The 15,021-nt window shown below is 40.8% G+C and overlaps 1 protein-coding gene across 4 annotated transcripts in view; it reads right to left on the bottom strand.

The window, feature by feature from the left end:
- Positions 1–7,235, bottom strand: part of smurf1 (SMAD specific E3 ubiquitin protein ligase 1) — a 126,305-nt gene extending 119,070 nt beyond the window's left edge. For all 4 annotated transcript variants that reach the window (XM_073060671.1, XM_073060670.1, XM_073060668.1 and 1 more), the window contains exon 1: positions 6,998–7,235. In XM_073060671.1, the coding sequence (XP_072916772.1) occupies positions 6,998–7,052 (55 nt within the window). In that variant the 5' untranslated portion in view covers positions 7,053–7,235. The remainder of the gene's footprint in view (positions 1–6,997) is intronic.
- Positions 7,236–15,021: the final 7,786 nt, after the last annotated feature.

The following is a 15,021-nucleotide window of genomic DNA, read 5'->3' on the forward strand; positions in this document are numbered from 1 at the left end:
AAATTCTAAATTTTTCACTAACTAAATTAAGCAAATATTTATGGATAACATTAAAACCGCTAATAACAGAATGATCTCAAGAAGCAGGCACCAGGAGCAGGCTCCAGAAAATCCATTTCCAATGAGTGGTATCAGGAGGGTGGGGTACTATATATATCTGATTGAGTACAAAAGATACAAAACCAAGGATGTTCAAGAACTGAACAGGAATAAGGCAATATAGATAAAAATGAAATGGCAATCCTGTGAAATTACAATACAAGGCTACATATGTTAATCAGTGGTTGTCAATTATCTCTCAAGAATCCCACAATTTAAATACTTCAGTGAAGTTTATTTCCAATTTTGTATGTGAGGAGAAAATTAAACACTTACTGGTGAGCTATGACACCAGCAGAGCTCAGCAGGTGAGACAAAGACAAGCAAAAATATTTGTAGTGTTTTTTTTAAATCAAGAGGTATCATGCACCATTTTGACTTTATGGGCTTCCAACCTCAATCTGTGGTATTAAGAAACAACTAAAGATACATCAAAAACTTGCAGAGCTATAGACCCCGACCACTTCATGGCTTTTCTGCTGAAGATTGTAGCTCCAGTACCAGCCACAATTGTGCTCAAACTTCTTCCAGAGCATCTACAAACTCCCCAAAGCCCACCCATCATCTAACAGCACAAGGAACGAGGCTTAATAGGATATTCCTAATATCTGTTCACAAGTGTAACTCCAGCAATGTGCATGACTTACACGACATGATCATAGCTTTCAAGACCAAACAATGCAACTTCACAATGTTATCTAACCATCTTTAGCAACACCTTAATTCATAGAACAGTATAACAGAGGAACAGGAACTTCTGCCTGTGATGTCTGTGCCAAACATGCAAAAATTAAACAATTCCTTTGGGGAAGCTGCCCTCTGGCTTTTTAAAAACATTTTTGCTTCTATTCATAACTTCTGCAACTATGAAATAGTACTGAACAACTAGCAGCAACAGTTGGACAGTGAGCTAGCAGGTGTCAGAATTTTAATGCCATGGAACTGTTTTGAAACAATCACACCAACTCAGTGACAAATAACTTAACAATGACTTTCCAATCTAGTCTACTGTCCATACAAGTTGTCAACAGTCAGCAACTCACCAGATGCCTGATGAGATTAAGCTACAACAGTAATCAATAAAAATGATCCTTGTTCATTTGGCTCCACAGACAGGCACTTCATTGACAGTATGAAATATAATATAGCTACAATCTCCCTTCAAGGAGAGTTTGCCATCTTTCAAAGCCTTTGAGGATGCAATGAAGATTAATGAGGGGAGTACAGTGGATGTTATCTACATGGACTACAGTGAAGAATCTGACATGGTCCAGAAGATTAAATCACAAGATCCATGGTGAATTAGCATGCTGTATTCAAAATTGGCTTGATCATAGAAGGGTAGTATTGGAGGGGAGTTATTCTGACTGGAGGCTTGTGACCAAAGGTGTTTCATATGATAATGTAAATATCCTGATAAGCAAGTTTGCAGATGACATTAAAATTGGCGAAGTTGTAGATGTTAAGGCAGGTTGTCAAATGATACAAACAGATAGAGATCAGTTGGAAATTTGAGAACAGAGAAAATGGTAGGACCCTTAGAAGCACAGATATGAAGGAAATCTTGAAATGCAAGTCTATGGCTCCCTGAAAATGGTGACACAAGTGGATATGGATGTAAATACAATATTTACCCTTAACAGCATGCTTGTCCTTAATGGTCAGGATATGGAGTATAAAAATGGGAAAGTCATGTTATAAAATGTTGGTTAAGCCACTTTTGGAACATGGCATCCATTTCTGGTCACCATATGATAGAAAAGATGTGAAAGCTTTGGAGAGATTGCAGAAAAAGCTCATTAGGATGGTGCCTAGATTAGACAATATTAGCTACAAGGTTGAACAAACCTACTGTACACCTCTTTTGCTGGAGCACAGAAGGCTAAGGAGCAACCTGAAAAATAAGCAAAATTATGAGGCATAGATAAGATAGCCTAGATTGTCTGTCGCTTTCCCGGGACAGAAATGTCAAATACTCAAGGGTATAAGCTTAAGTGGAAATGGGGGGGGGGGGGGGGGGGGGGGGGGGAGGAGGAGGAGCAGCGAAGAGTACAAATGAAGTTTACCATGAATTACAAAATAGAGCAAATAAAAACAATGAAGTTGTGTTCATGGACTGTTCATAAATTTTATGGAGGGAAAGATGACGTTTCTTAATCATTGACTGGGGGACATTAGTAACCAGCACCTCCTCCCTGATTGATTGATTGATATTAATAAGAAGGCATGTACCAGATGGTTAGAACCCATAATGATAATGTGGCCTTCTTGAAGTACCAGTTAATGAAGATGTTCACAATGGTGGCAAGGCTTGTGCTATGTTGGAACTGGCCCAATCTGCAATCTGTAGCAGTCTCTTGTGATTCTGTGCATTTCAGCCTTCGTAACAGGCTATAATACTACTAGTCAGAATGCTCTGCAGTACATTTTTGTATAAATTTGCAGGAGTCTTTGGTGACATAGTAAATTTCCTCAAACGCCTAACAAAGTAGAACCACTGGCATGCCTTTTTCATGATTGCATATGTTGGACCAAAAAAAGATTCTGAGACATTGTGTTAAAGCTTAAGGAGGGGTGAGTTCAAAAGATGTGAGAGACAAGTTTTATTTTTAACAATGGCAGGTGCCTGGAATGCATTGCCAGATTTGGTGGTAGAGGCAGATACAGCAGAGGTGTTTAACATGCTCTTAGATTGGCACATGAATATGCAGAATGGAGGGATATGGTAGATGCCCAATTCGCTCAGCAGAACATATGTTCTGTTCTACGTGTTGATCGTGAGCTCAGAATTATCCACCTCAATAGATAGTGTTTTACCCAAAAGTAAAATCACGAACTTTTCATCCTAAAACTGTGACACTAATATCACCATAAACACATGGGTTAAGAAAGATCTACAATCTCCAACAGGTTCAGGACAATTTGGAAGGGGTCACATTTTGAAAATACACTAAAAATAATTAATGTACAAAATGATAGTCATTACATTTACAAACCATTTCTGTCAAAATCTAGAAAACAGAATCAGTGCAAAATTATTAACAGTAACACTGAATACCTGAAGGGTTAATTTAATCTTTGCTAAGTAGTTTCTGAAGGGCAATGTATCACACACTTTACTTGGAATACAAGATTTTTCTAACTCAACCCAAATTATTTTGTATCATGAAGCTTAATAAAAGTAGAGATGATAAACAAAAATTACCATGTTTGATCTTGTTAAAAGTCAACCCACTCAATTGCCAGTTACACAATTAAAATGTGAAATTCTGCATGAAAAATCTACATTTGTAAAAATTGTCTGTCATAACACTCAGATTTTTGCCAACCTGAACAGTACACATGAAACAGTGTCAAAACCTGAACAAAATTGTAATATCTCACATAATACATACAATGCTGACTTCTAAATGTTTGGCCATGTGACAAAGAAAGTTACAAAGTAACTCAAGGAACTAAAAAAATTATCCCAGACAATTTGTACAAGACTTTTGACAAAAGATAATAAGCACAAATTAACAAGGGAAAGTATTTTCATAAGTAGCAATTCAGTGACAGGTACAGAATGATCATATTTACTGTACTAGTTAGTATATAGTCTGCTAAACTGCAAAAAGATGGCAAACTTTGTAATACTATCAACCACACGCAAAAAAAATAATCAGCCACCATAAAATCCTAAGATACAGGAGCAGAATTAGGATACTCAGCCCATTGAGTCTGCTCTTTCATTCCATCATGACTCTCTCTCAACCCCATTCTCCTTTGATACGCTGACAAATCTAGAGCCTATTAACCTCCACTTAAATATATTCAATTACTTGAACGCCATACACAAATTTAACTCATCTGTTATAAAGGGACATCCCTCTATTCTGAGTCTGTGCCCTCTGGTCTGAGATTCTTCCACTGCACAAGACATTCTTTTGACATCCACTAAGCCTTTCAATAAGATCTCCTCTCATTCTTCTAAACTCCAGCAAGTGCAGGCCAAGAGCCATCAAGGTATCCTCAAACATTAACTCTTTAATCCCTGGAATAATTCTTGTGAACCTCTGCTGAACCTTCTCCAATGTCAGTACAGATTTGCTTTGTTAAGGGGTCCAAAACCATTCACAATCCTCCAAATGTGGTCTAACCAACCCCTTATAAAGCCTCAAGAAAATAGTCTACACCTCGATTCTTTCTGCCAAAGTGCATGCCCGAAGACTTCCTAACACTATATTCCATCTACCACTTCTTTGTCCATTCTCCCAAACTGTTTAAATCCTTCTGCAGAGTCCCTATTCCCTCAACACTACCTGCCCCCACACCCAAGTATCACCTTCAGACCTGGCCAAAAAGTCACCAACTCCATCCAAGTTATTGACATTTACAACATAAAAAGCAATCCCAATACCAACTCCTGTGGAACACAACTAGTCATCAGTTGCCAACCAGAATAGGCCTCCTTATTCCCACTCTCTGCCTTCTGTCAGCCAATCTTCTATCCATGCTAGTATCTTTCTTGTTGTACTATGGACTCATGTTAAGCAGCCTCCTATGCAGCATAACATCCAATGACTCTTCTTTGAATTTTCTGCTTGTTTTTTTTTTTACCCCCCTCAATGCATTCCAACAGATTTATCAGGCAAGTTTTCCCCTAAAAAACCATGCTGCCTTTGGCCTACTTTATCATCCAACTCCAAATGTCCAGAAACCTCATCCTTAACAATGAAGTCCAACATCTTCCCAACCACTGAAGTCAGGCTAACTGATCTATAATTTCCCTTTCTTCTCCCTTCTTCCCTTCTTAAAGAGTGGAGTGACATCTTCAGCTTTCCAGTCCGCTGGAACCATTCCAGAATCTAGGTGATTCTTGAAAGATCATTACTAATGCCTCCACAATCTCTTCAGCCACCTCTTTTCAGAAGCCTTGGATGTAATCAATATGGTCCAGGTAACTTATCCACCTTCAGACTTTTTAGCTTCCCAAGCACCTTCTCCTTAGTAGTAGCAATTGCACTCACTTCTGCTCCTTGACAATCTTGAATTTCTACTATACTGTTAGTATCTTCCATAGTGAACAATCATGCAAAATACTTATTCATTTTTCTCCGCCATTTCTTTGTCCCCAATTACCTCTCCAGCATTAATTTCCAATGGTCGGATACTCACTCCTGCCTCTTTTACTCTTTATACCATATATCTGGAAAAACATTGTATCCTCTTATATTAGTTTCCCTTCATATTTTATCTGTTCTCTCATGTTCTAGTTGCCTTCTGTTGATTATTAAAAGCTTCCCAATCCTCTAACTTCCAACTAATTTTCCTATATTATATTCACACTTTTCCTTTTGTCTGACTTCCACTGACAGCCATGGCTGCTTCACACTCCCTTTAGAACTACATCTTTGGGATGTATCTATCCTGCACCTTCCAAATTGGCTCCAGAAACCCCAGCCATTGCTGTTCTGCCCTCATCCCTAATATTGTCTTCTCTCTCTCTCTCTCTCTCATGCCTCTAATTTCTCTTTACTACACTTAAATCTGACTTTAGCATCTTCCTCTCAAATTACAGGGTGACTCATCATCACTGCTTCATAACAATTTCTTACCTTAAGCTCCCTAATGAAATCTGGGTCAGTACACAACACTGAATCTAGAATTGCCTTTCACCTGGTAGGCTCAACTACAAGCTGCTCTAAAAAGCCATATTGTAAGCATTCTGCACATTCCCTCTTGGCCAATCTACCTGCATATTGAAATCTCCCATGACTATCATAACATTGCCCTTTTTACATGCCTTTTCTATCTCCTGTTACAATTTACTGTATATCCCACATCCTGTTCAGAAGCCTGTAGGTAACTCCCATCATGGTCTTTTTACTCTTGCAGTTTCTTAACTCTACTCAAGGATTCTACATATTTGATTCAATGTCACCTCTTTTGAAAGATTTCATTTAATTTTTTTTAAATCAACAGAGACATTCCTCCTCCTCTGCCTGTGCTTTCAATACAAGGCATATCTGTGGATGCTAAGCTCTCTTCTTTCAGCCATAACTCTGATGCCCAGAACATCATACCTTCTAATCTCTGTGCTACAAGATCAATTACCTTATTCCATATACAGCGTGTATTCACCTTCAGTCCTGCATTCATCACCATTTGATTTTACCCTCGTGTTATATTTCAACTAATCCTACTGACTGCAATTTTTCCGTTTCATTTGCTTGTCCTTCCTTAGTCTCACTACATAATACATCGATTTGTCCCATCACTCTAGTTGCCATTCTCCTGCTCAAGTTTAAACCCATCCACAAAGGTATAGGGACCCCTCATAACATTTCCACCACAGGAAAACTAATCCATGTAAAATCTAATTAAATCACAATGAACTTATTTTCCTGTATCAATTGAATTTGCACTGCATTCTGCACAAACAATGAATTTAATTCGACAGTAATGAAATTGCCAAGTTTAAAGTCATTTGGTCTGATAGACAGATATTATGCTCCAAGTCTCATTCTTCTGTTAATTATTACACTTGCAAGGATCCAAATTTCGCCAATCACAATACACTTTGTGCGTAATTATGATAATCCTCCAGTGACATGGCCATTGCTCCATCAATGGCTGACTTTGTACCAGGAAACGGGCAGCACGCATGCGCGAGTAGCTCCAATGCTGGGCGGAGGGAGAAGCCGCCGCCAGCCGCCAAGCACCGCCGCCTCGAATCGGGGCGACAAACTGGCACTAAGCAAACAGAAACATGGGGGAGGGGGGTAAAACTGGTTTTAGAAACACAGCTTTCTTACCCGAATTCCATTTTTTGGACCCCACCAACACACTTTTCGCCAGTGGATTCATAAATAATGAAAATTATCTCAGGAATTTTATTCAACTGAACTTCTTTTACCTGTCAGGCGGATTTTAATGCTTGACCCGTTCCGTCGAGCTCCGGGATTCGACATTACTTATAAAAAATGCCCCTTTTTCACAGCGGGTTGGTTCTTTCTCGTACGCTATAGTTAAAAATATAAATATATTTCTTTAAAAAAAAATAAGGAAGAAAGTCATCTATTAAAGTGGGGGTGAACACGTCGGGACCAACAACACTCGCAGCGTTTGCACGAGATACAAATCACGGCTGCTGCAGCGCGCGCCCCCCGACAAAGAGCCTCTCTGCGCCGTGACATCACGGCCCTGTACGTGCGCGGCCCCGCAGCGGAGCGAGATTTGTCTGTCTCCAGCGGCCGCCCGGGTTTCGTTGTGGCTGGGCTGGATTGCCGGGGTGTTTAAAACCCGAGGGTCCGCCTGCATTCGGACTGGCGTTAAATGTTTACAGCGTTTCTTTCTGCAATGCTGGATTATCCTATTGTTATTAAGATAGGTTTTAGGAAAAACCATAACGGAAGCTGAACGATCACGCTATCACTTTACAACTACAGTTAACACTGGTTGCAATACATCTCCTCTGGACAAGCAGACAACGGGGTTGCCATAAGGGTGATGGTATAAAGAGGGTGATGGCGAACCAGGTGATGTAAACAACCATGACACAGAATGTCAATATCTGTAATGAAGGAACTGGAAATTTCAGCTCATGACAATCCATTGTCCTATTAATGTACTATAAAGATGTAAGGAAAATCTGCATTTATACACATTTCAAACTTTGATCAGCAAACCAATTTACAGATAATATCAAAGTACAATTTGAACAGCAAAAAGGAACTCTCAGTCCTAAAGAGAATAATTAGTCTATTGATGGAAATTCATCAGCCCAGATTAGGGCCATCAACCATGAAACAAAAAAAATGCAGCTGCCGGAAATCTGAAAAAGTAGTAAACAGTAGTGGAAACACTCACAAATTCTCCCTGGTCTGATGAAGAGTGAAAAGGTTACCATGTCAGATTGAAGAAATGGTTGTTTACCCTGGAGGGTTCAGCTGTTTCTCTTTCGACCATATGACATTGGGGCAGAAATTAGAGCATTTGGCCCATCAAGTCTGCTCTGCCATTCAATCATGTCTGATCCATTCCACCCCCTCCTCAGACCCACTCCCCAGCCTTCTCCCCATAACCTTTGATACCATGTCCCATCAAGAACTGATCAAGCTTTGCCTTAAATACACCAAACAACCTGGCCGCCACAGCTGCCTGTGGCAATACATTCCACAAATTCTGGCTAAAGAAATTTCTCCACATCTGTTTTGAAAGGGCACTCCTCTATCCTGAGGCTGTGCCCTCTTGTCCTAGACGCTCCCACCACGGGAAACATCCTTTCCCCATCTACTATGTTTTTTAAACATTTAAAAGGTTTCAATGAGATCCACCCTCATCCTTCTAAATATCAAACATTTATCATACGACAACCCTTGCAATCACAAAATCATTCTTGTGAACCCCTTTTGAACTCCCTCCAATGCCAGCACATCTTTTTTAAGATGAGGGGCACAAAACTGTTCAAGGTGAGGCCTCACCAGTGCCTTATAAAGCCTCAGCATCATATCCCTGCTCTTGTATTCTGGACCTCTTGAAATTAATGCTAACATTACATTTGCCTTCCTCACCAATTCAACATGCAAGTTAAACTTTAGGGTGTTCTGCACAAGGATTCCCAAGTCCTTTTCCATCTGAGATTTTTGGATTTCCTCCCCCATTTAGAAAATAGTCCACACATTTATTTCTACTACCAAAGTGCATGACCATGCATTTTCAAACATTGTATTTCATTTGCCACTCTCTTGCTCATTCTCCTAATCTGTCCAAGTCCTTCCACAACACTACCTGCCCCTCAAATCTTTATATCTGTAAACTTGGCAACAAAGCCATATATTCCACCTAAATCATTGATATACAACATAAAAAGACTGTTCCAACACCAACCCCTGCAGACCACCACAAGTCACTGGCAACCAACCACAAAGGATCCTTTTATGTCCACTGGCTGCCTCTCATCAGCCAAGGCTCCAATCGTACCTGTAAATTTTCTGTAATGCCATGGGCTCTTAACTTGGTTAGCAGCCTCACGTGTGGCTTCTTGTCAAAGCAGTTCTGAAAATCCAAACATACAATATCCACTGCATTCCCATTATCTATCCTACATGCAGTCTCCTCAAAGAATTCCAACAGGTTCATCAGGCATGATTTTCCCTGAAGGAAACCATTCTGACTTTGTCCTGCCTGTCCTGTGTCACCAAGTACTCCATAACCTCATCCTTAACAATTGTCTCCAACATCTTCCCAACCAATGAGGTCAGGCTAACTGGTCTATAATTTGCTTTCTGCTGCCTATGTCCTTTCTTAGAGTGGAGCGACATTTACAATTTTCCAGTATTCTGGCACTGTGCCAGAGTCCAATGATCTTTGAAAGATCATTACTAATGCCTCCACAACCTCTACTGCTACCACTTTCAGAATCTGGCCTGAGTAACTTTGGTGCACTTAGGTCTGAAACTTTCAGCACCTTCTCCTTTGTAATAGTAGCTGCACTCACTTCTCCCTCATGCCCTTCAACATCCAGCACAGTTAGTTTCTTCCACAGTGAAGGCAGATGGAAAATACTCATTTAGTTCATCTGTCAACTCCTTGCACCCCGCCCAAGTAAACGTTGCTCCATCCTCATTTTCTAGCACTTATATCCTCTTTTTAAAAAAAAAAACACATGAAAAAGCTTTTAATATCCACTGATTGTTTGCTAACTTGCTTTTATATTTCATCTTTTCCTTGCCAATGATTCTTTTAGTTACTCTGTAGGGTTTTTAAAGCTTTCCAATGCTATGTTTTCCCACTAACTTTTGCTTTGTTGTATGCCCCTTCTTTTGCTTTATCAACTCTGACTTCCCTTGTCAGCCATAGTTCTATTATTTTTCCATTTGAGTACTTTGTTTTTGGATACATCTGCCCTGTACCTTTCTCATTTCTCCTTTAAAAACTTACATCATTGCTGCTCTGTTGACATCCCTGCCAGCATCTCCTTCCAATTTACTTTGGTAACTCATCTTTCATACCACTGTAATTTCCCTTACTCCGCTGAAGTACTGCTACATCAGACTTTACCTCCTCCCCATCAAATTTCAAGTTGAACTCAATCATATTGTGATCACAGTCTCCAAAGGGTTCTTTTACCTCAAACTCCCCAATCGCCTCTGATTCATTATATAACACCCAATCCAGTACCGCCCTCCCCTAGTAGGCTCAACAACAAACCGCTCTAAGATTTCATAGGCATTCAAAAAATTCACTCTTGGGATACGTTTCCAACCTAGTTTTCCCCCAATGTGCATGTTGAAATCTCCCATGACTATTAAAACATTGCCCTTTTGACACATGTGTTCTATTTCCTGTTGTAATCTGTGGTCCACATCTCAGCTACTGTTGGGAGGCAGGTTTATAATTGCCATCAGGGTCCTTTCTCCCTTGCAGTTTCTTAACTTAACCCACAAGGATTCAACAACTTCTGATCCAATGTCACATCTTTCTGATTTGATGCCATTCTTTACTAGCAGAGCTATGCTATCCCCTCTGCCGACCTTCCTATCTTTCCAATACAACAGGTAACCTTGGATCTTCAGCTGCCAACGACAACCATCCTTCAGCCACAATTCAGTGATGGCCACATCATACCCAACTATTTGTAAAAGTGCAACAAGATTATCCACCTTATTTCTGATACTCTATGCATTGAGATACAACACTGAGTACTGTATTTGCCACCTTTTTTGATTCTGCATCCTAAATACATTGAAACTCACCTTTCTGGCTGTAATTATGTCCTATCATCTACCTGCCCTTCTTGTCAGTTGCACTGCACGCCATCTTTTTCTTTAAACCATCCGTCCTATCTGGTTTCCACCCCGCCACATTAGTTTAAACCCTCCCCAACAGCTCTAACAAACCTACCCCATGAGAAAATTAGTTCCCCTCGGGTTCTGGTGCAACCTGTCAATTTTGAACAGGTCATACCTCCCCTAGATGAGATCCCAATGATCTAATAACCTGAAGCCCTGCCTCCTGCACCAGCTTCGCAGCCACACATCAATTTGCCAAATTATCCTGTTCCTTCCTTAACTGGTGCGTAGCACGGGCAGCAATCCAGAAATTACTACCCAGGAGATCCTGCTTCTCAGCTTTCTACCTAGCTCTCCAAATTCTCTTTTCAAGAGCTCTTTGCTTTTCCTTCCTATGTCATTGGTACCAACATGTACCAAGACATCTGGTTGCTCTCCTCCCCCTCCAGATTGCTGTGGACACAATCCAAGACATCCCTAACAGTGGCACATGAGAGGCAACCTACCATCCTGATGTCCTGTTCACATCCATAGAATCTCCTGTCTGCTCCTCTCACTATTGAGTCCCCTATCAATACTGCTCCCCTCTTTTCACAAGAAAGAAAATCTGCAGATGCTGGGAATCCAAGCAACCAAAAACAAAATGCTGGAAGAACTCAGCAGGCCAGATAGCATCTATGGAAAAAAAGCACAGTCAACATTTTGAGCCGAAACCCTTCAGCAGGACTAAAGAATAAAACTTGGAGTAGATTTGAAAGATGGGGTGGGGGGGTGTTTAGAAACACCAGGTGACAGGTGAAACTTGGAGGGGGAGGGATGAAGTAAAGAGCTGGGAAGTTGATTGGTGAAAGAGACAGAAGGCTATGGAAGAAAGAAAAAGGGGGGAGGAGAACCAGAGGGAGGCAATAACAAGAGGGAAAGGGGATGGGAAATGGTGGGGTGCGGGGGGGGGGGGAGGATTTTTGGAGTTAGAGAAATCAATGCTCATGCCACCAGGTTGGAGGTTACTGAAACAGGATACAAGCTGTTGTTCCTCCAGTCTAAGTGTGGCCTTATCATGACAGTGGAGGAGGCCATGGATGGACATAATTGGAATGGGAATCAGAAGTGGAATTAAAATGGGTGGCCACTGGGAAATCCTGCTTGTTTTGGCAAAAAAAAAAAAAATCAAATGGCATGAACTTTGATTCCCCCCCCAATTCACCATTTCCCATCCCCCTTCCCCCCCCCCCATGTTATCAGCTTGCTCACCCATCACCTCCCTCTGGTGCTCCTCTTCTCCCCTTTTTCTTTCTTCAATGGCCTTCTGTCTCTTTCACCAATCAACGTATTAGTGCTTTGCTTTATCCCTCCCCCTTCAAGTTTCACCTATAGCCTGGCTTTTCTCTCCCTTCCACCCCCCCCCACCTTTCAAATCTGAGGTGTATTCACTCCCCTCTTCTCCCTCTTTCCCTTCTGCAACACAGGCCTATGCTCAGCATCAGTAACCTGGTCTCTGTGGCATTCCCCTACAACAGTATCCAAAGTTTACAAAGATGCTACATGCTCCACTGAATATTTCCACATCTTCTGTTTTAACCTTAGGACATCATTACAAGGTATATTCTGGTTAGTGCCCTTGTCTCAAGTATCAGTGTTTTACCTACAAACTTCCATCCCTAGAACAAAATTGGGGATGGTCATTAATAATTATATCAAGTTCAATTTCATTCACGATTCCTCAGCAAGTGAAGTCAAGTTTAGTTTAGTGATCCTGGGTTTAGTGATGAATAACATTGTAAGAGGTGACAGGCTAAAGTCATCTCCAACAAGAGCCAAATCACCTGACCTTGACAGCCAATGTCATTACCATTGCTAACCCCACAAAACAACCCCCATTACCCTATAAGATCACTTGATAGATTTACAGTTATGTAGCAAGAAAAAAGCCCTTCAACCCAACATATCAGTGCTGAGCAATTTTTCCCAAGTTAATCCAAATGGTCTACAACTCTAAACCATTGCTTTCCATGTACTGTACCTATTCAGGCATTTTAAATGAAATGTTGTAACTGTACCTGCCTCTGCCACCTACTTCATTTATTGTCATTCAAGCATACAAGTGTAAACAAAACAGTTTCCCTGGTGCAAAGCAGTACATACATTCATAAAATATCAGCACCAGTCCCCGCGTGGCATGACATGAAGATCAACAGGTTGACCTCAAGTTAGGTTTATGCAAGACACTATTGTAATAAAACAAGCATTCTTGTAAATATGTAAAGCAGCAACAAGATGAAATGACCAGTGCAGAATGAGAACGTGACTAAGTTGGGGGCTGGGGTGGGTGGGGTCAAGGTCAGCAGAGCATTCAGGCATGGTGTACATGTATGCCGAGTGGCAGCAAGGTGCCAAGTCTAACAGACTAGAGGGAAAAGCTGCTACCCATCCTGACAGTTGATACTTGTGCTGTGGTACCTTCTGCCTGAAGACAGGAGATTAAAGAGATTGTGGGAAGGATGGAAGGCCTCTGACAACAATAAAGGTGCTGTGTATGCAGTACTTCTGAATTTTGGGTGGGGGTGTGGAGAAGAGACACTGATGACTTTTCTTCATCAGTCCTCGCAACTTGTTGCAGGGTCTTTGGCAGCTCATTCGCTTTACCCACCACCTTGGAGAAAATTTTCCTTCAGAATCCTTTAAAGCTTTCTTCTTTCACCTTAATACAATGCCCTCCAGATTTAGACTACGCCACCATGGGAAAACCTTCTGTTCTACCATCTAAGACACTACCAGAAGTGCAGTGAAATACTGTTTTTTCAACATGGCCACACCAAGGTTGTGTGCTTAGCCCATTGCTCTGCACCATCTACACACAATTGTACCTAGACACAGCTCAGGCACCATCTCTAAAATTCACCAATGACACTACTGCTGGGGGAAAAACAGATAACAAGGCAGAAGCAGGAGCAAAACAGATCTGCAAGGGTTGTGAGCTCAGGCAGCTCTATCATAGGCACAGTCCTCCCCAACATCGAGTCATCTTTGAAAGGTGGCACCTCACTAAAGCAGCTTCCATCTTTAAGGACTATCACCACCCAGGACGTGCCCCATTCTCATTACCAGTAACAGGGAGCAGATTCAGCAGCCTGAAGACCCCAAGTCAGTTTTTTTTTTTTTAGGAATGGCTTCTTTCCCTGCCATCAGATTTCTGAACAGACACCCAATTCCTCTTTTGTACTATTTTATTGTAACCAAGTTTTTTATGTCTTACACTACTGCCACAAAACAAATTTTACAACATAGATCAGTGTTAATAAAATTTATTCTGATTAGGAAGGAGTACAGCAGAAGTCAAGCAGTTTAACACCATTAAGGAAAAGTCTGCTTAATTGGCACCCCCATCCACCACATGAACAAATTTACTCATCACATTTACTTTCAATTCACTAAAACTGTAGCATACATAAATCACAAAATGCCTCAAGATTACTTACCTAGACTAGTCCAATGGAACCTCCAAAACCTGTAGTCTCTTTCACCACTGCATCAGGATCCCTTCAAATCACATGTCATTGGGTATAAATCCAGAAACTGTCAGCCCAACTGCATTAGGGAATATCCTCTCCAAGACTTACTGCTATCAATGGCCAATAAACACTGCTCTTTGCCAGTATCAACAAAATCCTGAAAATAACTAGTAACCACAGTTGTAATCTACAAAACATGCCAACCATTCTAGGGACAAAATACCTTAGTCAGATTTGTAAAGGACAGATATTGTGCAGTTTTGGTTGTTGGCTCTGTGATAAATATTGACCAGGATATGGGAAAAGGTAGTGTTTGAATAGTTCCAAGGGATTTTTAAATATATATATATATAAACATCCATATAGAAGGATAGACAGGAGCTCAGTATGATGTCTCATCCAAAAAACATACCAAAAAAAAATTGATACTAAGAAAGCACATGATTCAAATTCACCAAGACCCAGCAGCTAATGAGCATTCATTATTGTATATTATACAGGAGCAGAGCTACACTATTAGGCACATTGAATCTGCTCTGCCATTCAACTTATTTTCCCTCTCAACCCCATTCCCTGCCTTCTTCCTGTAATCTTCGACACCCTTACTACTCAAGAACCTGTCAACTTTCACTTCAAAT

This window comes from Hemitrygon akajei, chromosome 11 (genome assembly GCF_048418815.1).
Source record: "Hemitrygon akajei chromosome 11, sHemAka1.3, whole genome shotgun sequence".
NCBI lineage: Eukaryota > Metazoa > Chordata > Chondrichthyes > Myliobatiformes > Dasyatidae > Hemitrygon > Hemitrygon akajei.